Consider the following 27,872-nt stretch of genomic DNA (forward strand, 5'->3'; position numbering starts at 1 on the left):
CCCAAAGCCACTTGTTTAAAAGCTGAATTCTACTTTAGTGATAGAATACAGTCCACTGTCACGTGGCCTGTCTTCAACTAGAGTTCCCTATTGCTTGGCATGTTGCTGTAATGCCAAGACAAATCTTGTTTATAATGATGCAAATCCTCAAGACCCTTCTTAATCATCAGAAAGATTAAACAGTCTTCACTGTGGTTTATTAGGTATACTTTATGATGTTGTAATTCTTAGAAAAATTTGGGTCCATAAATCGCCAGGAGAGTGACTTTTTAATCCTTTTTCTTGAGGCATAATTAATGTTGGGTGACTTTTTTAACATGAATATTTGAAAACCACATTTCCTTACTGTGTTGGGTAGTTGAGTTTATGGTACCTTACTTAATAAATTTATGCCTTTCTGCATTCGTGAAGTTTTCCAGAGAACACTAGGAGTTGCCAGAAAGATAAGTCCTATGAAAATGCCTTCCAAACAGTTAAATTCTGGGAGGTTAGGCCTAAAATGTTACTGCTCTTTCCTGAAAAAGTATTTTTCTCTGGCAAGAATAAATGTAAAATTAAAATGAAAGTGGCGTGCGTTCGAATTGGTTAAACTGCAATTCGTAATTGAAAGTCCTGCAGCCAGAGAGTTGAAAATTGCTGAAAAACATTAACTTCTGTTCACAGTGCTTCTTGGAGGTGGGGATTATAATGGCCTCACCAGCTGAGAAAAGGTGTGTTTACAGGAGGGTGCATAGGAAATTTCAGGTAATACTAAAATTATTCTTAGAATTAGCTTTAAATGAAGCTTGTCTTTTTGTTGGGTTTTTCACAGGCAGCACTTCTGGTACTTTAAAAAGAATTTTTAAAAATCACTTTAGGGCTTCCCTGGTGGCACAGGGGTTGAGAGTCCGCCTGCCGATGCAGGGGACACGGGTTCGTGCCCCGGTCCGGGAGGATCCCACGTGCCGCGGAGCTGCTGGGCCCGTGAGCCATGGCCGCTGCGCCTGCGCGTCCGGAGCCTGTGCTCCGTAACGGGAGAGGCCACAGCAGTGAGAGGCCCGCGTACCGCAAAAAAAAAAAAAAAAAAAAAAAAAAAAATTCACTTTACAGAGGGGTTCAGTATCAAAAGGTATTTTGGTCTCTTGGGAAAAGTCCTGTAGCAATAGTAATAATTATTATTTTTTGGTCATGCCATACATCTTGTGGCATCTTAGTTTCCTGACCAGGGATTGAACCCAGGCCCCCAGCAGTGGAAGCACCGAGTCCTAACCACTGGACCACCAGGGAATTCCCTAGAAATAATTTTTTTAAATCCATAAATAACTCTGCTCCACTTTGTATTTTGGGGGGGAAAAAAAAGATGCGTAGACAGATAGGTAGATGGCAGGATAGATGCCCCAATCACCGTGTAACAAACCTGGATACATGTAGGTGTGGAGAGGCTCACTGGATAGATTTTAGGGAGAGCCCCTTGGGGCTCCAGTGGAGGTGAAGTGCTTCTAAAACACTGCACCTGGCCATGACAGTTTTCACTGGTGTCTGCTATTGTGAGAACAATAAGGACAAAATAACTTTTATTTCGGTAGAAATTTTCTGATTTATAATCTGTTTACATGGTTCTCCCTCGTTTTGGGTATTAACATCTGCTTGCTTTTTCACCATGATAGTAAAAGTAGATGCGAGTTTTGTCTGTTGTAGGTTTTGGAATTGTCCATAGATGGCAAAATGTATAATTGGTCGATATAAATCCCCCCAATCACCATCCCCACAGTTTGTTTGGAAATATTTCTGCTCCACGAAATCCAAAAGTCTGGGCACCGTTGGAATACTGGGAACAACACGGGCTTTGGAGCCAGACAGAGCTGAGGTGGGAGACCAGCTCCATCACTTCCCCGAGGCCAGAGAGCAACGTAGTAGCCTTTCTTGACCTTAGTTTCAGGAACCTGTAGAGTAGGAATAATCGTACTTGTTTTGCGGGTTGTTGTGAAAGTTCAAGAAAATATATTTAAAGCATCTCACAAGACGAGCCACCCCCTTAATTGTGGGCGTTAAATAAAAGATAGTTATTAACCCTCTGTGGGCAAGTTACTTCTTTGGGCCTGTTTTCTCATTTGTGAAATAGGGATAATCAAAGTACACCCGGCTTATGGGATTGTTGGGAGGATTAAATTGTATGCATAGAAGGTGTTTCACATCGAGTAAGCCCTCCTCGAGGATTAGCTGCTACTTACTATTTTATCATTGTTAAAATTACAGCCATCTTGGAGAATTTACAGGTAGTCCTTTTATGGAGTTTATAATCAAGTAAGAAGGGTAGGTATGTCAAAGCACACAGATAGTGATAGAATTAAGATACTACTTGCAAAATATGATCAGTGCTTTGAGGAAGATAAGGACCTGGCCAGGTACATAATAGATATTCAGCAGAGTTTGTTAACTTAAAAAAAAAAAAAAAATAGTAAAATGAAAGGGATGAAGTACTATGTGAGCCAGAAAAATCTTCTGGCCTCTGGGACCTTAAACTGTCTCTGTGCAGCCCTTCTTGCAGCAGTGGGAAGTAATTATGCTTCTCCAGAGCAATTAATTTGCACGTAAGACTTGCCTAAATTCTTAAGCCTTCTACCAAATAAGGAGAAACTCCAGGAGCCAGAGTGGGGGTGGGGCGTCCCCTGGGTCCAGCACCATCTTCAGCCCAGTCCATGGTAGGTTGGAAGTGCTTCCCAGGTTATATCAGAGAAGCTGGGCTGAGGCACGTTGGTCATGGGTATTGGTGATATGAAATCAGGACCCAGTTTCATTTGCAGCGTTGCATTGCCGTAAACTGGTTATGATTACACGTAAAATCAGCCTAGCCAATGAAGAAGTACTATGGTAGCTAGCTCTTCTGTTCCCTTCTTTGTCTGTTCTCTGACCCTCTTCCTCGGTTATTCACCACGTCGGTGGAAGAGGAGGTCCCAGCTCTGGCCACTGACTGTGTGCCTACTTGTCCTTCCTTACCCCGTCCTCGCTTTCCCCAACTACCAGGAGACCACATCCGTGCAGTGTCACCACCGCCTAGACGATTCTTTGACCTCCCGTTAGCAACAACTTCTGTATAGTAAGTGTGCTATGCAGAAGGGCTGTGCGTCTATTTATTCTCTTCATGCTCCTTTACCCTCCCCCCCATCTCCTTATGCTCTTAATAGATTAAAATAAAAACAGAACAAAGAGGTAGAGTGAGTGTTCCTAACTGGACGGTTTTCCAGTTTTCCCGGATTTACAGGGAGTCTCCGGGAATATTCTGAATTAATATTACCACTACTGTGATTAACAGGATGCTAAGAAGTGGCAAAGTTAAGTGAGCAGTACTGGGGCCTCAGGGTGGAGGAGCCCCTGGAACGTTTGGTGGTCAAGCCCCACGCGAGGTGTTAGGAAAGCCCTGACTTAGACTGGAAAGAGCTGGGCTCTAGCCCACTGTTGCCATTACCAGCTGCACGGGGCCCTGGATTCCTGGTCAGAAGAGCAAGAGACTCAGATAGGCCTCTCCTAGCATCAGCTGTCTGTGATTCTGTTCTTCACTTCCTAATCTTCAAAACATAATCACCAAGTTTTATTGCTCCTAAAATTGATGTTCTTTGATTGTTGATTTATTCTCAACTAGTTTAATAGCTGCTAAATTGAAAACTTGCCTTTATTGTTTTTATTTTAAAAGTACTTTCTACCTGTATAGTTCTTATTTTTAACCAATGACTCCTCTCTCTCTTCCCCATCCCCCTCCTATTCTAGCTCATTCTTTCATAGTTAATGTGTTAGTGGTTGGTACCTGCCATCACAGACTTTTCTAGGCATGAACAAATATATACACGTGTAAATATAAAATGCTTTTGACTACAGAGGGATCATATTATACGTTTGGTTCTGAATTTTTTTGTTAATTATCATCTGATAGAGTCAAACAGTCCAAAACAATATTGGATGGAAAGTAAGTCTCCCTTACACCCTGAATCCCCAGTTCCCTTTCCTTAGAGGCAACTCTTTGTGTATCCTTCCATAAATTTTAAGTGTATATACAAACATATATGTCTCTGATTTTTTTTTTTTAATGTATGCAGTGGGAGCATACTATTCACTGTTTAGCTCTTTGCTGCTGTTTTTGTTTAACACTATTTTGGAGATTATTCCATACCAGATAACTTATGTAGCACTTAGTAAGTGCTCAGAAATGTTAATTATCATTATCATCGATACATAAAGAGCTTTCCTCTTCTCTCTCTCTCTTTTTTGGGGGGCTGCAAAACACACCGTTGTAGAGGTGTGCTAGCTAGTTCCTTATTGATGGACCTTAGAATGTTTCCAATATTTGGCTATTATAAATAATGCTGCAGTGAACATCTTTGTTCCTACATCTTTGTACAGACATGTGAATATGTCTGTAGGAGAAATTCCTGTTGAAAGAATGTGCCTTTTAAATTTTGTTATGTATATAGAAGGCAATGTGGCAACTGGTTGAACCCATTTCCATTCCCACCAAGGATGTCTGAGAGTGCTTGGTTCCTTGCCCCTTTCCAGAACTGCCCTGTCATAGTTTCTTACCTGGTGGGTGAAAGTGATAGCATGGTTCAATTTGCATTTCTTTTACTAATGTGAAACTGCATTTTTTTTCATTTGATTAGCATTATTGTTGTTTCTTTTTTCTATGCTCTGTTATAGCCTTTGCTGTTTTAAAATTTGCCACTATTTGTCACTTGTAATTTTATTTTGCAGATATTTAAAATTTTTATAGAGCCACATTTTGTGTTTCCTTCATGGCCTCTGGGTTTTCATTCTTGACTAGAAAGATCTTTCTTACTCTAAGAGTATTAGAAAGCTCTCCAAAGTCGTCTTCTAATGATATGTAATTTTACTTTTTATGTTTAAACCCCTGAGCCAGTCAGATCTGTGCTTAATTGTAATATTGGATTATCGTTCAGCTTATGCTTGCTTGGATGTTGGATAACTAAAATCCCAACAAAACCACAGATTGCCAGAGTAGGTTGAGCGTAGAACAGAAGACAAGGCTAATCAGCATTGTGATATAGTTAATAGTTTTCCATGATTAAAATGCAGTTTTGTCCTGTATAACTCATGACATAGGTTCTGTCTCTCCCCACCCCCAGGAGCATTTTTTTAGATAGAAGAGCCTTCTGCTTTATTGACAATTTGCCACTGATTTGAAACACATTGTTATTTATTCTTGGAGTTGCATTGATCAGAAGGCTAATATTTGGCCCTTTTATTAGTACAGAGGAAGGACTTAAGCTCACTGTTTCTTAGTCACAGTTGCTACTTCACGGTTCTCAGGAAAGCGTGGCATTCTGGAATGTTGGGAGAATGTATCATTATTTTTTAAGTATTCAAAGTCACTAACACTCCTTCGTTACAGGTACATTGGTTTGGGGGGGATTTATGATTTTTCTAACTAATATCTGTTACTGGGGAACTTTTCTTTTCTTTTCTTTTTTTTTTTTTTTGTGGTACGCGGGCCTCTCCCGTTGCGGAGCACAGGCTCCGGACGCGCAGGCGCAGCGGCCGCGGCTCACGGGCCCAGCCGCTCCGCGGCACGTGGGACCTTCCCGGACCAGGGCACGAACCCGTGTCCCCTGAATCGGCAGGCGGACCCTCAACCACTGCGCCACCAGGGAAGCCCCTGGGGAACATTTTTGACGGGTTTATTTGCTTTTTTTGCTAGCTGGCCAGCTTTTTCTATTCAAAATTAAAAACAAAAGTAGATTCACTGGGCCGCGGTTTTCCCACCCAGGGAAACTTACTTGATTCTGCCAAGTTCTCAGACTTCTGGGGCCTAAATGCAGGGTTTAATAACCCCTCTTGAAAGGACAAGTATCTATAAATCCAGAAATCCAAAGTAGTAGTCTCACTCTTTTACTGGAACCAGGAAAACTGTGGCCATGGATTGTGCCGGAAGATGTGTGAGAGATTATCTGGGTGCCATGTAAAGAAACAAATTCAAAAAGGTGAAGTAATTGGTTCAGGATCATCGGTAATGATCAAAATAGGACTAGCAGGCCTTTGGACTCCTAGTCGAGCATGCTTAGTAGATTAACACATTAAAATATGATTATTTCTTTGTAATTGTGTTTAGAATTAAAGCTCATGCAATGTATTTAATAAGCCGATGGTAACAGCTTGTTAGAGCAAATCTGTTGCATAAAGTAGCCCTTTACAAAATATATTCCAGGTGTGTTAATAGGTGTTCATTAACATGGAAGAAAGGGGGCAACATAGTAAACTTTTCTTTCCCTTTTTCCTTTTTTAGCAGAATATCTTAGGGTATTAGTGTCTAGGAAAAACCCTTGACCACTGTGACCTAAAACTCAAAGCCTGATGACTCCCTGAGTCACGCTGCCCTGTTGAGAGGAAGGACATTTCAGGGGTGGCCACTGGGAGGAAAATCGTGTTTACCAACTGTATTTCTCAGTGAAGGATCACGTGTGGCGGATCTGTGTCAGCGTTTGTAAGTCCCTCTGCAATGGTTCTGTCCAGGTCCTTTACTTGAAGGATCAGTGAAGTCTGAGGTTAGAGCAGGAGGAGAAGGTTGGTTCAGGCCTCTTCTGGGTAGGATTGATCAGAGTCTGTAACAGTCCTTTCTGACTTGGAGAGCTCACTTAATAACGTAATAGGTCAAATGAGGTAATTCACGTGCTCTTGGACCTTAACGAGATACCTGCAGAACACAGCTCGAAGGAGACCGAAGACAAAACCTTTTGGATGATCTTGTAACTCGAGAGAGACTACTTCTGACATCCTTTAAGAACGAGGGTGCAGAACCAGATCTCATCAGGTATGATGTTTTCCTTTACACGGATTATGTGGTGGGTGAAATTTATTTGCAGAGATTACAGCTGTTTCCTGAATGGCTTAATTTCTTTTTTTAAAAAAAATTTCTTTAGTAAAATATAGTCTGTTCATTTATAGTGTTTGACTCATTTTCTATGCAGTGTAGTTTTCATTAAATTTCTAGATTTAGTAAGCCAAATATGTTCAGCTGAATCCCATCTTGGAGGAAGGCTATTTAGGTATAAAACAAAGTCAGAAAATGTCTTCCCATTCTTTAGGTTGAGCTTTCTGCTATGTTAGTTGTCTTTTAAACTCTGGAAGTCATGTTCTTATCTGTGTTGGAAAATGATTTTTTAAAGATTTTTTTTGATGTGGACCATTTTTAAAGTCTTTATTGAACTTGTTACAGTACTGCTTCTGTTTTATGTTTTGGTTTTTTGGCCACGGGGCATGTGGGATCTTAGCTCCCCGACTAGGGATGGAAGGAACCAGCACCCCCTGCTTTGGAAGGCGAAGTCCTAACCACTTGCCCGCCAGGGAAGTCCTTGAAAATGATTTTTTTTAATTGACTAAAGGCTGTAGTCCACGGCTCGTGGAATTAGAGGCGTGGCGCTGTTGGATTCTTCTCTCTGTTCTTTGCTGGAGAGTAATTCACACTCTACAGAATTGTCAGCTGCTCTGTTCCGGGCTCTGCTGCAAGAACCCAGAGAAGCGGTCCGGCCTTCCCAGCTGAGGTTAATGAAGTATAAATTGTGACATCTTTAGAACCGGCCCTCCCCCCTGCTTCTAGAACTCTCTTAACGTCATTGTGGGAACCATCACAGATGAGATGAGGATAAAACCTGCCTCTCCCCGCCTTCCCCACGAGGGACGATGATGCCTTCATTGTGGGGCGGCAGCTTGTTCGTGGCTAGGAGTCGCACTGCTTCCTAGGGGCGGTGTTGTTGTTGTTTTTTTTTAACGAGGCTCAGCCTCAGACAATTAAATCCGGGGGCGTGGGGGGCGTGGTCATAGAGGGGCCCCAGGTGATTCTGATCTGCAGCCAGGCTTGGAAAAACCACCGCCCAAGAGCGAGCCGAAGAGGATGGAGCGGCTGCCTGTCGGTCTTAGCCTTCTCAGGAGCGTGGGACCCAAGGTTTGTAGAAAGAAATGATGAAATTTGGGAAGCTGGATGTACCCTTGGAGCTGTTCATTTGGAGAAGTAAAAGCCAGGAGTCGGGGACCGAGGAGCTGTGTCGTGGGCAGGGTTTGTAGGCGGACGCGGAAGCCTCCGGTGAGCTGGCTCATCCGTCGCGGTGCCGGACGCCGCTGGGGCGGATGCAGGAGTGAAGTGGGGGAAGGTGGTGATTCAGGGCTGGTGAGAAAGAACCGGTGAGCAAGGGGATCCGAGGAGGGGAGAGAGTAGGACCCTCTGTCAGGGCGGGTCTTCACGTCAAAGTCCAGAAGTGTAGTAAAGGTATCGTGGGGCGGGAGAAGCAACTCTCCCAGGGGAGGAGGGGCCAAGTAGAGGTGATGGTTGGAGGCCAAGACACGCACGTCCTCCTCTGTCGTGGAGGTGGCCGTTCTGCCGCCTAGTGACGGTGACCGCTGGCTGAGAGCCTCCTGTGTGCCAGGCTCTGCTTCTCTTCATGGTCGTTTAATGATGTTGAGGGGCCAGCTTGGGCCTTAGGTCGTTCCCCCCCCAGGTTTTAAAACCTGCGTATTAAAAAACTGGGCATTCCAATAATTAAAGTCATTTGAACAGCAGCAAAAAATGGCACTCTGATTAAACTGCATTATTACAGCCCGCGGGACACCTTGGACCAGCTTCCTCTTTATTCGAGATTTCACTGTTGCCCCACCCAGCCTTCTCCTTCAGCAGCGTGCAGGTTCTTTTCCTTCGCTGCCAGCCAGACAGGTGGATGGGAGAGGCAGGCGCAGCCTTCATTGTCCGTAGTTTTCCATTCTTTGATGTGAAAAGGGGCAGCACAGTCATTTAAGCTTGATCCGACCTCTTTGCGTCTTACAAAGTTTAAACAGCTAAAAGAAGTAAAATAAGGCGATGCTTGTGGAATGTACAGTGCCTGTTGGCGGCGCACCCCTCATTAGGGCTCGCCTGCTTGCTTCTCCTGTTCAGTCGTTTCTTTTGAAGGCGGTGGATTTTTCTCTTTCGTTTCTGTTTTCTTCAGTTTCGACTTAGCGAATTTCTCAACCTTGGCCTTATCGGGTTTGTCAGCCATGGCTGCCGAGGAAGAGGAGCGAGTTACTAGCGAGCGCGGTCTGGCGTGCGCGGTGGTCGCCGCCGAGTCTGGGCCTTGGGTCTTCCTGGCGGGTATGGTTGATTTTCGGCCCCCCGCTCACTTGGGGTGACGAAAAATAATAGTAAGAAGAGAAGAGAGTCTTATTTGAGCCAAACTGAGGACTAGCCCGGAAGCCTGCTTCCCAGATCTCTCTGAGAAGCAGGGTTTCCAGCACAGTTTTATATCTTGTCAGAACAAAGTACATGAAACAAGTCAGGATACATTTCTTCAAGGTTTCAAAGAAAATAGACCAGGATGTATACGTACAGCAGGTACAGGATGGACTTGGCACCTGGGAAGGGAATCTCATCAAAGGAGGATTAACGTTGGCGTCCCAGGAAGAGGGGCCTTTAATCTTTATTTTCGACATGGACGGTCTTGACTTCTGGTGAGTGCGCCCTTTTCTTCAGTAATTAAAACAGGCGTACAACGTGTGTTTGATAGGCCACGAACAGGCTGTTTTAGGTAGAGTAAAATTCAAGTTAACTCGTGTATAAGCCAGAAAGACTTCTCTAGATTTCTGTATGTCGGAATTTACTCCTGCTTGTCACCCCCATCTCTCTTTGGTCACCCCTCTCGTCCCCTGTGATAATCTGCTTCGTTGCTGTTTAAGACACGACGTGTTCAGCGTCACCCGGGTTTGCGTTTAGAAACGTAGCCTCGGACCCCACCCCGCCCTACTGAGCAAATCTGCGTGTGAACAAGATCCTCAGGTGGTTTGAATGCCCCTTCCAGCTTGAAATATTGATGAGTATCACTTGTTCTTAATTGTGGCACTCGGCATCAGAATCGCCCACGAGGCTTAAAAAACAAACAAACAAACAAAACACAAAAAAACAAGCGTCCAGACCATATAGTTGCAGAGTCTGAACAAGTAGTCTGGCGGGCGGCCTGGGTAGCGGTAACATGGGGCGGGGGGGAGCTCCTCGGGGGTGGGTGGCAGGGTGAGAACCACAGCTTCCTCTCACTGGGTCCGAGAGATTAGCGCTAACGGCTCACATCTGCGTGTTTTCTGTGCGCCGGGCACCATGCGGAGCTATACGCGCCTGCGCGCAGATCTTTACAACATCCCGCTTTACAGGAGAGAAGCTGAGGCTTGGAGGGGTCGGGTAACTTGCACATGATTCTAAGACTAATCAGTCTCAGAGTTTGGATTTCCTCTTAGCTCTGTGTGTCTTCAGATGGGAACTCTTGCGGTACGCGGGCCTCTCACTGTCATGGCCTCTCCCGTTGCGGAGCGCAGGCTCAGCGGCCATGGCTCACGGGCCCAGCCGCTCCGCGGCACGTGGGATCTTCCCGGACCGGGGCACGAACCCGCGTCCCCTGCATCGGCAGGCGGACTCTGAACCACCGCGCCACCAGGAAAGCCCCAGATGGGAACTCTTAACCGTTGCACCAAAAGAAGAGCTGGACCAGGAATTAGAGAGACTGGGCTCTGTTGCTTCCTAGTCAGTCATCTGGGTTTCAGAATCATTGACTTGAAAATGGGGGTGTGTGTTGTGCCTCTTTTTCATTGTTTGGACCAGGTGAGGTGATTGGAATGTGAAGGGCTTTGTAAACCCTAAAAGCCTTTACAACTACAAGATGTTATTCAGGCGGGGACCGAGCTGAATAACATCGAGACCCCGTGTCCCTCCTGTCCCAGCCCTGAGTGCTTGAGGGGGACCCGGCCTCCCTGACCAGTCTCGATTCATGTTCTGCACCTGGTTCTCCTCCCTCCCATTCTCACCTCCCACGGCTCCTTGTGTGTCCCTTTCCTCAGTGCCCTGCTTGCTGGCTGTGGTCTTGATGGTAAACAGCCGCACATCCATTCTAGTAATGGAATCCATGCTGGCAGCGACTTACCTTCCTGGACGTATTTTAGCCGAAGCCTCCTTGAGCCCAAAGTAAATGAAGCGGTAGGAAGATTTTAGGGAATTTAGCAGGTCAGTAGCAGGGGTGTTTTGGATGGAGGCCCACCGAGGCCTCTGAAGTCCTATCACCAGGATGCCCCCTGCTCCTGTTTAAGGCTGAGCCACCTGGTGGGCCTGCAGGTGTTGCTTCTTGGTGAATGGTTGGGCTGGCCGGGGACTGAAAGGCCAGCCTGAGGGGTAACTAATTCCTGAGGGTTTGAAATAATGAAGGTAACTGGCCAGGCTGATTTCTACGCGCTCAAGATGAAACTTTGACGGAACCATATATGTTCAGACACAGAAATCTAGAGTAATTCAACATAAGCCTCTAGAAGAGTTTAAAAGTCTGGGAGCCCCGTAGAGGAGACATGGCTTCTGAGGATTGGCTCGATGAGGTAAAATGATAGAACAGACTGTGATGGTCCTTTCCAGGCACCATGGAATGTGCCCGAGAATGAGAGACCAGTGCGGCAATTAGATATTGCCCAGTGTAAAGAAAGTCCGTAAGTCACTGAGGTAGACAGAGGAGAGAGAATGGCAGGTGGCCTGGAAGGTGAATTATTGGTGGATCCTTGTCGGGCTAGGATTGCTTTAGACCCACTGGACCCATGTCTGTGTATAACTGTCTGTATTCGTTTGCTGGGGCCACTGTAATGAAGTACCACAGACCGGGTGGCTCAAACAACAGAAGTGTGTTTTCTTACAGTTCTGGTGGCTGGAAGTCCAAGGTTGAGGTGTCACCTTCAGAGTTGGTTCCTTCTGAGGGCCATGACAGCAGGATCTGTTCCAGGCCAGTCTCATCAGCTTGTAGATGGCCGTTTTCCCTCTGTCTTCTGTCATATCCGCGTGTGTGTCCGTGTCTGTCCAAATTTCCTTTTCTTACTGGATTAGGGCCCACCCTCGTGACCTCACTTTAACTGCCTCTTTAAAGAACTTATCTCCAAATATCATTCCATTCTGGATTACTGGGGGTTAAGACCTCAACGAATGAGTTCTGCTGGGGGTTGGGGGGGGGGTGGGAGGGATGGACACAGTTCAGCCCATAACTGTCCAAAAAAGTGTAAGTCCTACAGACATTCTAGGAGAATCTGATCAGTAAGGAAATGCATACAAGGTAAGACCTTTCTCAAATTCTTACGTAGAGGAAGCCCTGGGAAATCCACTGGAGGGCTGTGAAATGAACACCCAGATAGCACCGCCCAACCCCAGCTCATCAGGGGGGATGGCAGCAGTGCAGACTTGATAGAGGCAGGTAGTACGTGTATGGATGAGTGTGTGCACGGACACAGGTTAAAGTCGGGGAAATTGCCAGAAGTAGACTGTCTTAGATTTGAGGTCAGGGTTTCCAGTCTTTGATTGCAGCCACCTGCCCACGTCAGTGTTGTTTTTGCTTTTTTAACCCCGAATCCCCACCTTTGAGGCCTCCCCTTCCTTCCCCAACCTCCCATATACCCAATTAACTCTTGCTTGGATCTAGCCTTCTGAGGCCCTGAAGTCAGTTGTAGACATGAATTGGATTTGGGTTCCCAGTTCGACCTCGCCCTCCCACCTCCTGACTGTTGGGCTGCCCGGTCATTTCTGAGACCTTGTCGGGGACCTTTCAGCTCTGTCCCTGGGGAAACCTCATTCCCTTCCCTGCCCATCGGTTGCTCTGATGGTCTCCAGTGACTCGCAAAGATTTCTTCAGTTCTGCAGATTCCTAGTTCTGGGCTCCTCCATCGTTTTTGTTTGCTTTCCTGCTCTCTGGATTCCTCCAATATTTTTGATGGCTTCTGTCATTCTTGATGTCATCGTGGGTTGCCTTGTCCCTGGGGGAGGCAGGGGGTGGGGGGGTGGCTCATGTCTTGCTTTTAGGTCACAACCTACAGAAACACATTGGTCAGGAAGCCTTATCAGAACTTAAGTGTTATAGACCTGCTCTCTCTGGCACATCTTGTCATTCATGCTAGACCATCACCACACGTACTGTTGAACTGGGGGTGATCTGCTAATCAGTAGTTCGAAGCCTGGTAATACCTGGCGGCAACACCGCAGGATCAGTTGACCCAACCAGGACTCCCTGAAAACTGTTGACCCTCTCTGTCCTCCTGAGCTCTTCACTCTTCTCTGGTTTCCTCTGTGTCCTCCTCCTCTTCTTTCATCCCGTCTTTGCTTTCTCTCTCTTCCCCATCCCTCATTCTCAGGAGTCCTGCCACCCCCTGCCCCCCAAAACTTTCCTCTTTCCTCGTCATATGTGGACTTGTTAAGGAGAGGAGAGTATTGTCAAACTTCAGTTTAGATTAGCATTTCCTTTAAACAGACACGAGTGTAGAAATCCCATAATTGAATGCGTAGCTGTCATGTGATGGAATCTGAGTTTTACCTTACGGATTACTGATCGTATTCTAAAGCAGTAAGCCTTGATGTGAGACTTGGTCTCAGTAAGCAATGGTTGACTAATTGAGGGCATTTGGAAACTTGTTAAAGAAGTCTCTGTGTAACAATGTCTCTTGGAAGAAGATAAGCCCTAATTTATAAAGCAGTGACACAGCTTCTGATTGAAATCCCTGCTGCCCTTTATATTTGAGAGCATTGCCAATTCTCACAATTAGTTAAATCTTTGTAAAGAGAGAAAAAAAAATCATTGCATACTCCAGTGCCCTGTGACCATCTCGGCGATTATGTGATTAACTCGGCTGTAGTGGGTGGCTAATTGGGTAAAGCTTTAATCTTCACACCACCAAGTATACTGAGGGTGATAGGAAATAGGAAGTTATTTAGAGGTTGAGATGGTAATGTGTCAGGAATGCTATATTAACGAGCAGACCAACTGCTAACATCAAAAGAATAGAAGATAATGAAATGTTCACATTTTCTTGGAGTGTGAGCTTTATATTTAATTTCAGATATTTACTTTTCCTTGGAGCTGCCAGAAAAAAAATATACATATACTTCCAGTTTATATTTCACTTCACTGTATTGGCAGCCAAGGGAGGCAAAAGAAAAATTGACATTGACTATTCCATTAAAAGTATTGCCCCTCTACCATTTTAGATCATTGAATGTTTTCTTTCAATTTAAAGCTTGATTTGTAGGAAGGATGATTTCCATCCGATAGTACTGAGATTTCGTAAAAAATTATTCATTTATACTTTATGTTGCTTGAAGTTATGAACACATGACGAACCGACTCTTCCAGAAGTAGGAAATCTGAGGAATATACCCCTGCATCATTAGCCGTGAGACAACGGATACGCCGTAATTATTTATCCTTTTTACTTTTGCCCCAGAAATACACTAACTTTCTGGGTCATCTGGCATGTAAAGGATATGCTGAAATCAGTAAAGATGTGGTTCTCTCTCTCTCTTTCAGTGACCCCAAGGATAGTTGAACTAAGGTGGTGTTAAGTGCAGTCAAGAATATTAAATTTCTCTGATAGTTTGATGAACATTAGTTAAGGAATTAAAAAAATGTAAATGGAAGCTTTTCTTTTGAGTGCCTGTTATGAGTGGTGGCAAAAAACCCTAAACAAAAACAAAAAATCTAGTTTTTGCATTGGAGCTCTTTACAGTTCAGCAAGAAAGACATGAATTAAAGATTCATACAAATAAGTAAAATCAGTTCAGAAAAATATTATGCTTTGAGGGAATATTAGTGGGGAGCTAATTTAGCTAGGGAAGCCATGTGGTTTTAATACTTGGTTTTGTTTTTTTTTTTGCAAGTGTATATTTTGTTTCTCCATCTAAATTTTAAATACCTTGAGGACGGGGTACCAAAACCTAACGCAATGGTTAATAACTATTTGCTCACTGAATGAAAATCTTTTGTTTTTCCAGTATCTCTTATAAATACCTAGTGGGAGTTTGGTATATAGCAGGCGCTCAGCAGACTGCTGTTGATTGAAAAGTAGACTGAGTCGGGATGTGCTAGGCTGGGCTCTGTAAACAAACCCGGGCCCCTCGGGAATAGCAGATGAAAGCATTTTTTTGCCTGCCTCATATAAAGTCTGGTGGTTCTCTGGGACAGCTCCCTTCAAAGGGTGATTCAGGGTTTCCCACCATGTGGCTGGGCTGTGTTGACAGGAGACCTCCATGCTCCCTGCGAGAGGAGAAGAGTGACGGTGTGGAGGTCTCACCCCCTCTCATGCCGTCGCCTGGAAGTTGCATACGTAGCAGCCCGTTGGCCGTAACCAATCACATGGCTCCAACCTGCCTGCGGGGGAGGCTGGGAAGTGTAGTCTTTGCCTGCGCTCGCAAAGGGGAGCATGAAATGGGACTTGGGGCAACCCCTGGCTTTTTGTCTCTGCCTCACTGATTATATGGGGTGGTTTGATGGAAAGATAAGTAACTTTGGTACATAGTCTGCCTACTTTCTTAATTAGCGGAGATTAGAATCAGAAGTTAATAGAGGCCCATGAGGTGGGCTGAGAGGCGACCCTGGTGGGGTTTGTTCACCTTTTATAATGCTCATTCTGAAAGAGTTCAGCCAGGCAGGGGAAACATAAACACAGGACAGAAATTCAGTGCCAATGGGTATATACAGTGCAGACTAGAAAGGGAGGTTGTGTCTGCAGCAGTCAGAGGAGGAGAAGGACCAAGGAAAGCACCTAAAAGGCCTGGAAAAGACGGTGTTTATTGTTCTTGCCCTCACCAAGGGGGTGCCTGGTTTAGCTCACGCACTAGTGTTAGTCACGATGCCCTCAGCTGCAGGGAACAAATAATCCTACGCAAAACCACTTACATAAGGAAAAATACCTCCGTATAATAAATTCCAAGTTAGAGAATTGAGAGGGATGGTTAATTCTACAGTCGGTGATGATCCAGGTTCTGGCCACGTCTCTGTTTTGCCTTTGCCTTCAGACCGACTCCTCTTCGTCGGGAATACCTGTAGAAAGTTCCCAGACACACACCAAACCTCAGTAGGAGAGGAAGGAGGGTATGTCTTGCATAAGTGATGTATTCGCGTGGCTGAGACATTTTAAAAGCACTTAACAGTGTTCAGTGAAAAGCCTCCCTGCATTCTGTGTGCCCCCCTCCTCAGCAAATACCAGGTTAATAATTTTTGGTATATATTTCCAAGGTTCTCTTGAATATATGGCAGCAAATAGGAATATTTTCTTATTTCCCTCCATCTTTTACACAAACGGTAGCATACTACACAAATTATTCTACAGCATTCTTTTGTCATCTAAATATCCTGGAGATCTTCCCAAACCAGAACATGAGGTTTTGTCATTAGTTTTGGGTTTTTTTTTTTTTTTTTTAATATGAGGGTTGATGTTGTAATTGAATCCTCTGTCATTAGTTTTTATAGCCTTATATTTCATTGTATGCACTACTGTAATTTAGTCTCCTGTGGATATGTGTATCGTTTACACTTTATTACATTTGTGTATATATATTACATAGTTGTTTTTTCTATCACAAAAATATAGTGGTGAATAACCTTATACATAAGGGATCTCATATGTGTGAAGGTGCATCTCTAGATCTTAGAAGAAGGATGGCTGGGCTAAAGGATATATGCATTTATAATTTTCATAGAACCAATTTAGACTTGTGCTAGCAACTTATGTGAGTGCCTGTTTCCATACAGTCTTCTCCAAAGAGTGTTATTAAATTTTGTATCCTATTCCAATCTAGTATATGAAGATAGTTCTGATAAATTTTTGTTAATTTTTTTTACTCTTAAATATTTGATCCATTTAGAATTTGAAGAGTGTGAATTGCACTTTTTTCCCATTTGACTCTTTTCTTGACATTTTTTTACTGAGTTATCCATCTTTTCACAAATTTTGAGATGATGAGATTTATCGTATAATACGTTCCCATATGTTTGGATCTATTTCTGGACTTTGTAAGGCATTTCATTGATCTCTGTGCTGATAACATTAATTTTGTGGCTTTATTACAAGTTTTAGTACATGATAGGGCTAGTCTTGTCATTGTACTACTTTTTTTAAACAATTTTAATTTAAAAAATAACTCAAAATCAGCTAATCTAATTCCAAAAAAAGAGAAATAACTTGGTTTTTTAAAAATTGGGGTTACATGAAATCCTGAAATCCTTTATAATGTTGAATTTTCCTACCCAAGAATATGGTTTTTGTTTGTTTAAGCCATCTTTCAGGCCTTTCAGAATGTTTTCTTCAAATACACATTTCTGGTTTAATTTATTTTGAGGTATTTTATAGTTTTGGTGGTAGTTTTTCTTTTTCTTTTAACATCTTTATTGGAGTATAATTGCTTTACAATGGTGTGTTAGTTTCTGCTTTACAACAAAGTGAATCAGTTATACATATATATATATATATATATGTCCCCAGATCTCCTTCCTCTTGCGTCTCCCACCCTCCCTATCCCACCCCTCTAGGTGGTCACAAAGCACAGAGGTGAACTCCCTGTGCTATGCGGCAGCTTCCCACTAGCTATCTAATTTACGTTTGGTAGTGTATATATGTCCCTGCCACTCTCTCACTTCATCACAGTCCACCCTTCCCCCTCCCCATATCCTCAAGTCCATTCTCTAGTAGGTCTGTGTTTTATTCCCGTCCTACCACTAATCTCTTCATGACATTTTTTTTTTAGATTCCATATATATGCGTTAGCATACGGTATTTGTTTTTCTCCTGACTGACTTCACTCTGTATGACAGACTCCAGGTCCATCCACCTCACTACAAATAACTCAGTTTCATTTCTTTTTATGGCTGAGTAATATTCCATTGTATATATGTGCCACATCTTCTTTATCCATTCATCTGTTGATGGACACTTAAGTTGCTTCCATGTCCTGGCTATCGTAAATAGAGCTGCAATAAACATTTTGGTACATGACTCTTTTTGAATTATGGTTTTCTCAGGGTATATGCCTAGTAGTGGGATTGCGGGGTCGTATGGTAGTTCTATTTGTAGTTTTTTTTTTTTTGTGGTATGCGGGCCTCACACTGTTGTGGCCTCTCCCATTGCGGAGCACAGGCTCCGGAAGCACAGGCTCAGTGGCCATGGCTCATGGGCCCAGCCGCTCCGCGGCACGTGGGATCTTCCCGGACCAGGGCACGAACCCGTGTCTCCTGCATCGGCAGGCGGATTCTCAACCACTGCGCCACCAGGGAAGCCCCTATTTGTAGTTTTTTAAGGAACCTCCATACTGTTCTCCATAGTGGCTGTATCAATTTACATTCCCACCAGCAGTGCAAGAGGGTTCCCTTTTCTCCACACCCTCTCCAGCATTTATTATTTCTGGAGTTTTTGATGATGGTAGTTTTAAATTCAGTTGTTTATTTTGTCATGCTTTTTGATGTTTATATGAAAACTGGATATCTGGATGCTATTATATGTAAATAGTCTAATTCTGATTGTTTTCAGTAGTTTTTCTGTTGATTCTCTTGTGTTTTCCAGTTATTTTCTAAGAGGGGGAAAAAACGCCTCCTGGAAGCTTCACATTAGACTTTGGCTCAAAATAGAAATAGTCTAGGATTGTATCACACGCTGTGTTATACCAAGAAGCATGGTGGAATGGAGTTGCCGTGATTGGCTTGGTTTATTCAGGATAGAGACATCCCTGAACTGAAACTGAGGACAGGCGTATGTTCCCTGAGCAGTGGAGCCTTGAACAAAATCGAATTCTGATAACAAGGGAGAAAGGACAGATGTTGGGTAGGACTGGTGTACCAACCCTCCTCTGTGTTCCCTTAGCAACAGTGACTCTCTTCATCTTGAAGTTTCTTCTGACACCAGAGACTCCAGGTTCTTCACTACTGTGACCTCCGTAAGTTCTTGAAATCCCAGAGAAGTGGTAGCTCACTGGCCTTCTGGGTTATTTAGGTTCAAGTGGAACTTGGATAATTGCTTTAAATCTCTAGTTCACTGTTTAAAGAAGCTGGGCTACTTACTCTTACCTGTATTCCTGAAGAGGTTTAGGAGAAGTGCTTTCAAAGTAGAACCCAGTTTCGATAGCAACACATTTGTACAGTTTCATAGAACTGGCTTCTTCTGTAGACATGATCTTGTGCATTTTATGTTAATTATTGTTTAATTCCATTTGGGAGGTAATAGCTTCTGACTTTGTCTCCATGTTCTGGAGAAACATAAGTTAAATAGGTTAATTTGATGCAGGGACTGATACTTAGGGACAAGAGGGAGTGTTTGCAACATTGATCGACCTGAAACATCTGGAATATATGTTGCCTTAGCACTTTTTTTCTGTATTAACTACTGGTCTGATACTAGCCATGCAAAGTGTACGGTGACCATGTTTTCTTGGAGAAAAACTGGATATGTCATATGACCAAGTATTTTTTTTGACTTCTTTTCTGGAAGAGGCAGTTTGGTTGACAGTGTCAGGACAGAATGTTGACGCTTTGGGATATTCCAGTGGTTAATGGGAACGAATAGAATACTTTTGGAAAAATTTAAAACATAAATTTACTTTTAAAGATGTTTATCACATTGTAAACACCCAACTGTACAAAAAGGTTATCGATGAAAACTGGAGTGCCCTCCCACTTCTGGCATGCAATTTCCCTTTTCCTCCCTGGAGGCAGCAACTTCTAAGTTTTTTGTGTATCCTTCTAGAAAGGTATTACACATGTATAAGGATACACATACATCTCCAATCACTCTCTCACCCTTTCAGTTTTTAATGTGAATTATAGAGTAAAATGTCCTCTTTACTGTGTTATCTTTTTTGTCTAGCAGTATATCTTGGGGCTTATGAAGTAGAATGTTTAAATAATACTCTTAAGTATCTTGAAATTGTCTCAAACTTGACAGAGAAGCTCTTTTGAAGTGTTTCAGTTATGTGTGTACTAATGAGACTGATTATCACTTGAAGGTCATTTAGCCCAGATTTTTTTTTTTTTTTCCTCCGTGGGCTAGGAAAGGAAGCTCTGTTAGCAGCCTGACTTCCAAATAGATAGTAATGGTAAAGAAGGATTACCCATCTGGTCGACTGATCAAGGGAGTGAACCCAGAGATGTTGAGACCTAGGTAAATATCAGTCGTTGCAATCCCACATTGTTGCTCAAGTCAATGAAGGTGGCCGCTTTTCACTGTGTGGATGTGATAAAGCATCGTCTGTCCATGAGCTCGCAGCAGCAGCCTGGCAGATCCTCTCCTAGGAAGGTCTTGGAAGCTGGACGACAAAGACATACCAAATGAAATCAAAGGTAAAAGATGCTATTTATAATAGTATTTTAAAAACAGGAGATATGTAGGAATAAGTCAAATGAAAGAAGTATGAAACCTCTATACTCAAAACTATAAAGCATTTAGAGAAAGGAAGGAAAACCTAATGGAGGGGTAACCATGTTCACAGATTGGGAAGACTCAATACTGTAAAGATTGTTAGTTCTCTTAAAATTGATCTATAGATTCAGAGCAAACCCATTTAGATTCCCCAGCCAGGTGCTGTTTTTTTTTTTTTTTTTTTTTTGTCACTTAAGCCGATTCTAAGGTATATATGGTAATTTTGAAGAGCCAAGGCAATTTTGAAGAACAAACGTTTTGAACACTCACGTGATCATTTATCAAGACTTAACCGTAAAGCTGCAGTGTGGTGTTGGCACAAGGACAGGCCCATAAACCAGTGGATCAAAATAGAGTCCAGAAACAGCCCTCTATACACATGTCGTCACTTGATTTATGACAGAGGTGACAGTGCAGTGCAGTGGAGAAAAGATCTTTTCAATAAATAGTATTAGGTCAGCTGAATGTCCACCTGGGGAAAAAAAAAAACCCCACAAATCTTAGCCTCTGCAGTCAACCCTCCATGAAAATCAATTCCAGAAAAATTGTAGACCTAAATGTGAAAGGTAAAATGAAACTTTAAGAAAACGTAGAAAGATATGTTTATGGCTTTGGGAATAGGCAAAGATTTCTTAAGCAGGACACAAAGACTGAACGTGAAGGAAACGCATGGTAAGTTGGATTTCATTAAAATAAGAAATTCTGTGTATCAAAAGATACCACAGAGTGAAAGCCAAGCCATAGAATGGGAATCTAGCTTTGCAGTGAATATATCTGACACATAAGTCATATCCGGAATATATAAAGAGCCCCCATAAATCAAGAAAAAGACAACTCCTTAGGGAAAAAAATCGGCAGACGACTTGACGTTGTACTTGACAAAAGAGGATGTCCAGTGGCTGAACACATGAAAAGGTATTCAGCCTCTCCAGTCATCAGGAAATTGCAAACTAAAACCATGCTGTCATACTGTTACGCCTGCCAGATTGGCTAAAATTAAAATTACAGATGTCTCGGGAGTTGCTAAGATGTGGAGCCACTGGAGTTCTCATGTCCTGCTGGAGGGACCATCATTTTACAACCACTCTGGAAAACTCTGAAAACTGTACTAAGGACATGTGCGTGTTTATAGCATCCTTCTAAATAGTCCTGCCTGGAAACAACCACTGCACACCAACAGTGTAGTGGGTAAGTACATGATGGCGTGTTTATACAATGATCCTAAGGAGAGGAAACGGTCTACAGCCACACACCCCACATTGGATGTGTCTCACAAACAACACTGAGTGAAATGAGCCAGGCAGAAGCTTGCGAACTCTATGGATCCCATTCCTATAAAGGCAGGCCTTGTATATGGTGTTATCAATAATGAAAGTGGTTCCCTTTGGGGGAAGTAGTGACCAGAAGCAGGCGTGGGAGGTCCTGGGGTTCAGCTTATGCTCCGTTTCTTATCCTGGGTAGTGATTAACTGGGGGTGTTCACTTTGTGAATTCTTTGAGCTGTACGCTTTGGTTTCTTTGTCTATATGTTCTACTTGAATTTAAAAATCCGTAAATGCACATGTATACACACTTGTATATAATATGTATGTATACTTATACATGTATACTTACAATATATAATTATACTTACATATATCCTTAGTGTATGTTACATGTGTATGTATGTATATAGGCATGTATACTTATGTACAAATATACATGCATATATACGCTGAGATGCATATGTATCCATACATGTGTCTGTGTGTATTACGTATGCACACACACAGCTATGTCTTGAACAGGCCACAAGATGGAGATGTAAGTCAATAGAAGGGGAGACATACTCAGATCTTTCCAGTTTCTATATTTTTAAAAGTTCAGGCTCTCCTCCCTTGAGAGTGAGGAGAGAAGCGTTGATTGCTTGGACCGTCCAACTTTGGAGGAGGAATCGCTTACCTTTCAGTGCTCTTTCATCTTTTCCCCCTTCCTCTGTGTCACCGCAAACCCATCTGTCAGGTTTAAACTTCCTCCTCAGGGCCTCTCTGTAGACTTTTGCCCCATCCATCCGCAAGCTGCTTATTCTTGTTTCTTTCCCCCTCTTTCATCTTCCTTCCTTGCCTTTTCCTGTCACATCTTTCTCTTCCTTTGCTCTTTCCCCCTGGAAAAAGATGTTTGGTTTTGGCATTGCTTGGTTTTAGTCTCTGCTTCCCATTCTTTTTTTTTTTTTTTTTTTTTTTTTTTTTTTCGGTACGCGGGCCTCTCTCTGCCGTGGCCTCTCCCGTTGCGGAGCACAGGCTCCGGACGCGCAGGCACAGCGGCCACAGCTCACGGGCCCAGCCGCTCCGCGGCACGTGGGATCCTCTCGGACCGGGTCACGGACCCGCGTCCCCTGCATCGGCAGGCGGACTCTCAACCACCGCGCCCCCAGGGAAGCCCGAAATGACTCATCTTTAATTGGATTTAAAACAACTTATCCACATGATACTCATTATAACAAGTCAGTCCACAATGAGGTATTACCCAAAGTTAATACCCTCTCCCCCTTTCTTTCCTCCAGTGTCATTCTCCTGACATAACCTGTGTTAACCTCCCCACATTTATCTGTGCTTGTACAAATATTTACAAGTGTGGTTACATGAATATGTTTTTTCCTTTACTATTTTGTGAAAAAAAGAATTTTACATATTCCTCTGTAATTTACTGTTTTTCGTTTAAATTTGGGCATTCCTCTAACAAAAATAGATTTAACAAAATTCTCTTCAATAGCTGCATTATTTCACAATAGAAATAGGCAGTCACTTTTCCAGCCACTCCCCAGTTGATGAATGAGTATTGGGTGGTTTAGTTTTTTTGCCATTACAAACAATGATGCGGTAAATATCCCTGAAGAATGTGGCTTCTACCAATATAGGACAGATTCCCCCAAGTGGGGTTATTGGGACAAAAGGTATCGGTGTTCAAAATGTAACAGGTTCTGCCGTGTCTGTTTCTTAAAAGTTACAGTGCTTTGTTTCCTTTGACGGTATATGGGGGAGCCCATTTCCCGACACCGTAGGTGGCGGCGGGTGTTACAGAACTGGTTGCATTATGCTGATCTGATGGGTGAGAAACGGTATCTTGTTTAGAATTGTAGTGCTTAACTACTGGTACAGTTGTGACTTTTGATGGGGAAAATAAAAAGATTTCCTACTTCTGTATGGTTACTTTTATCATGTTTTTTGGCTGCGTTGGGTCTTCATTTGCTGGGTGTGGGCTTTCTCTAGTGCGGCGGGCCGGGGCTGCTTTCTCTAGTTGCGGTGGGTGGTGGCTTCTCTTGTTGCAGAGCATGGGCTCTAGGTGTGCGGGTTTCAGTAGTAGCTGCGCACAGGCTCAGTAGTTGTGGCTCGCGGGCTTAGTTGCTCCGCGGCATGTGGGATCTTCCCGGACCAGGGCTGGAACCCGTGTCCCCTGCACTGGCGGGCAGATTCTTAACAACTGCACCACAAGGGAAGCCCTCATGCATTACTTTTAAATGATAAAACTCACTTGGGAATTGAAAAGAGAATCAAGTTCCAGGCAGTGAATAAGAAGAAGAAAGGAGTTAACTATACACACTGTATTGTAAGTTATGTTGATTTATTTTTATAAAGCCTATATTAATACTTTGCAACTTGTGCTTCTTATAAGTGAAAATTGTAAAGAAACTGGGGAGAAAAAAGGATTTTCTTGTCTATTAAGAAAAGAGGGACTTCCCTGGTGGCACAGTGGTTAAGAATCCGCCTGCCAATGCAGGGGACACAGGTTTGAGCCCTAGTCCGGAAGATCCCACATGCTGCGGAGCAACTAAGCCTGTGTGCCACAACTACTGAGCCTGCGCTCTGGAGCCCGCCAGCCACAACTACTGAAGCCTGTGTTCCACAACCAGAGAAGCCACCGCGATGAGAAGCCCGCGCACCACAACCAAGAGCCAGCCCCCGCTCGCCGCAACTAGAGAAAAAGCCTGCGTACAGCAACGAAGACCTAATGCAGCAAAAAATAAAAGTAAATTTTTTTAAAAAGCTGTTTCTTCTTCCCCCTCTTCTGTATTTGCCAAGCACTTGAGCCATCATAATAATCTTCAAGGTAAGCAGAGAAGGGATTACTTTTTTGGTTTACAGATGAGGAAACTGTCATTGTGCCCAGGGCGGGTTAATGGCAGAAGAAGACTTAGAACTCATCTCCTTGACCTTGGCTATGGGTTTTGTTTCTCGGGCCTCCCTTTCTCTGAGTTTTGGTCCCTTGCAGGGACCCTCATCATCGGTTCCTTCTCACTGGCTTTGAGTACTTTGCCCTCCTGTTCACTGCACTTTGTAGAATCCAGCCAAGGATTGCTGACTTTGCACACGTAATTCAGTGGATGGAGCAAAGGGTTTACAGTTAGAAAACCTGGGTCTGAATCTTGACTCCATTTCGTTTTCTGTAAAGTGAAAATAATCATGACTCCTCAAAATGTTGTGAAGTTCGGGTGAGATAAATATTTGTGAAGGTGTGTATTTATGCTTTTGTGAGGGGGTCTATAAACATTCCAGAACGCTTGCTGTCACTGATCTTAGCAGAGGAGAGTTCAGAGGTGGCACATTTTTCTATCCTGCTCAACACAGTTGGAGAACAGTCCGTGATGGCTTATAAGTAAGTGTTAAATGATGTGGCCCGGGCCATAAATGGTCTAAGAGATTGGAAAAGACAGAGAGCCGTGTGAGGTGGAGGAAGTTGAGAAGCACTGGATAGAACGAGACTTGAGATCGCCCTTGTAGAGTGAGTAGGGTTTGTACCTCTTATGGTTTCCCTCGTTCTTTAACCATACTCTCCAGACCTGTAATTTCCATGCCCACCTGTGTATCGGTGCCTGGCTGGTTGCTTAAACATCACCTGAGGGAGACTACAGATTTCTGGGCCTTGGCTCCAGAGGGAGAGGATGCCATGGTTATTATGCATTTGAGTTTTTGGATATGAACTAGATTAATTGATAAGGAACAAGGTCATTGAGGTGGAAATGATGACTGTATCGGCGGCGCTTGGCTTTTGTGCACCTTGAGCATATACATTATTTGTTCACACCCTTCAACAGTTTCAATGCCAAATTTGGATTTTTGTACACCAGCTGACAAATATAAAATTCTACGAGCATAGAATTGTTAACACCGTAGAGCACTGTAGTGTTTAATTCTTCTCCCTGCCAGCCAATAATTTCATTTTACTGGACTTGCATCTTTGTCCAGAGAACAGTGTTAATTTGCACAGTTAATTGAATATTTTAGTGCCTTGTATCTTTAAATGAGTGAGAATGGAAACGAATATAAAGGGGAAAACAGGTTGAGGCAAAGATGGAAATCACTGGGCGCGCCTAATGCCTAAATGCAAATTGTCGGCCCCATTGGGTTCTCACTGGCTTTATCATTTAAGTGTGTTTGGTCATGCAGAACAAAGTGAAAGAAGATGTAGAACATTTGTTATTGAAACGAGTGTCGAAAAGGCACAACAGAAATTCCCTTGTACTATGTAAGCGTGTTGTTGACTTTCACTCTTTTTCGAAATGTGTTTTCAGGACTCCACTGTGTAATAACGTAAGGAGCTGCTTGTAGTAAGATGGTAATTATTGGATAGCTTAACATTTATTTGGTACTTGAACTTTAATCGCCAGCCAGCAGGTGGCGCTCAGTCACCAGACATCTGGCAGAGCGGCTAATTTGTCTTTCACTTAGAATTCTTAGGTTTTTAAACACCAAGGTGGTAACATATAGCACAGGAAACTATAGTATCCTGTGAAACGATAATGGAAACATAAAAAGTCTACGTGTGTATAACTGAGTCACTTTGCTGTACGGCAGAGATTAGCACATTGTACATCAACTATACTTCAATTTTAAAAATAGACAAAACCTAAGAATTCTGTTTTTTTTTAAAATCACCCGTTCCTGTCCTCCTTCGACTTTTCAGGTACCATGACAGTGACATTGAGGTAAAAGTAAAGAATTGGCCCCTTTGGTTTTATTTGCTTGATTTTAGATTGCCTGGATGGCTTGAGAATAGCACACACAGAGGTTTCTCAAATTCAGGTCAGAGGCCAAAGCAATGAGTTCTGATGGCCTCCCCCCCTCCCCCCCCCCCCCGCATTTGCGTTCTTCTGTGAACAGTTTTGTTAAGTTTTAATGTTTAAGTTTTAATTATTTGCTTGTGGTAGATTTTAAAGATATTGTTGTGAGACTTGCCTTGGATGACATGTAAGTAAGATTTTCCTTGCTTGAGGTCTTACTGTTCTGGACTAATACTAATTAGTCTAAACAAATTGAATAATTATTCAATTAGTTAACAGCAGAAAAAAAAAATTGAGTACTTTGCACAAGGCACAGTGTTAGGCATTTGTTGTCCCTGGAGTATCAGCTCCCTGAGGTCAGGTACTTGTCTCTCTCGTTCTCTTCCAAGCCCCTAGATCTGTGCTGGCACATAGAAGGGACTCAGCAAGTGTGTGTAGGTAGGATGGTTGAATGAATAGGTAGATGGGTTACAAAAACAGAACTGGACAGAGTACTAGACTTAAAGAAGTTAGCTGTCTAGTAAACAGGGCTACAGGTAGCCACAAACCCATAGCTTACGATCTTGACAGCAGTTTTACTTTGGGGTCGTTACGGGAGTTATGTCGAAATTTGAGAAAATCCCGAAAGGAAATGAAACATCTCCCTAAGTTGTGTCAATTCTCCAAGTCGCCCAGTTTGGAAATCTTCATCCTCTGTCTCCATTGTACTCACCAGCCCTTGGGGAGCTTTCCTTTTTTTTTTTTTTTTTTTTTTTTTTTGTGGTACGCGGGCCTCTCACTGTTGTGGCCTCTCCCGTTGCGGAGCACAGGCTCCGGACGCGCAGGCGCAGTGGCCATGGCTCACGGGCCCAGCCGCTCCGCAGCATGTGGGATCTTCCCGGACCGGGGCACGAACCCGCGTCCCCTGCATCGGCAGGCGGACTCTCAACCACTGCGCCACCAGGGAAGCCCAGGGGAGCTTTCCTTTGAATTGCCGGGTGAATCGTGTGTGCCTTCCCCGCCAGTCCATCTCGTCGTTTCCCTCATCCAGGCCCCCATCCCCTTCTGCCTAAATTGCATTAGCTTTCTGGTCTACCTCCCCGACTGCAGCCTCTCCTCAGTGTAAGCCGGCCTGGATATTGTTGCCAGATTTTTGCCTTTAAAGAATGTATGTCAAAGGAAACTATTTCTGATTGAAATTTGAGCCTCTGTGCATCTTTATGTTCATGGAAAGAAACTAGCTGAGAAAGCTTTGAGAAGCGAATCACCCTTTCAGACCACAGTAGCATTTTCACACCTACAGGCAAGTCTAGTTACAAAGCTCTGTAGACTCCATTCAACTCACACCCTGGAAATATCATCTCTAGTCCTGACTGCAAACCTCTCTGTGGCCTGTGAATACTCACTGATGTTTTTTCAGACAAAACATTTTATGGTCACTCTGACATCTTTTGGAAATGCTAAGAAAGGCTGCTTCTTGGAATTCACTGCTCTTTCAGTTCTATATTCGGTTGATAAGAACACCCTCCCTGTGAACTGTAACAAGTTTCAACATTTGTCAGCAGAAAAACATGGATTAACTGCAACCCCCTCCTGTTGTCATAATTTAATGATGTGTATCGCTTTCTTTGGGGGATAAAAATGAAATATGTTACAGTGTCAGGAGG

The 27,872-nt window shown here is 43.4% G+C and overlaps 2 protein-coding genes across 3 annotated transcripts in view; one reads left to right on the top strand and one right to left on the bottom strand.

Moving 5' to 3' along the window:
* STX8 (syntaxin 8) overlaps positions 1-27,872 on the top strand; it is a 239,081-nt gene that overhangs the window by 15,756 nt on the left and 195,453 nt on the right. For both annotated transcript variants that reach the window (XR_010838285.1, XM_059047525.2), the window contains exon 4: positions 6,686-6,796. Coding sequence is in view for 1 of the 2 variants with exons in the window: in XM_059047525.2 (XP_058903508.1) it covers positions 6,686-6,796 (111 nt within the window). In the remaining variant the exon portion in view is untranslated. The remainder of the gene's footprint in view (positions 1-6,685; positions 6,797-27,872) is intronic.
* On the bottom strand, positions 8,076-9,011 carry LOC131746314 (thymosin beta-4-like). The gene is made up of 2 exons (XM_059047539.2): positions 8,888-9,011; positions 8,076-8,146 (listed from the first exon to the last, which is right to left on the bottom strand). Exons 1-2 carry the CDS (start codon positions 9,009-9,011, stop codon positions 8,076-8,078), a joined length of 195 nt encoding a protein of 64 aa, XP_058903522.2.

This window comes from Kogia breviceps, chromosome 19 (assembly GCF_026419965.1).
Source record: "Kogia breviceps isolate mKogBre1 chromosome 19, mKogBre1 haplotype 1, whole genome shotgun sequence".
Classification (NCBI taxonomy): Eukaryota; Metazoa; Chordata; class Mammalia; order Artiodactyla; family Physeteridae; genus Kogia; species Kogia breviceps.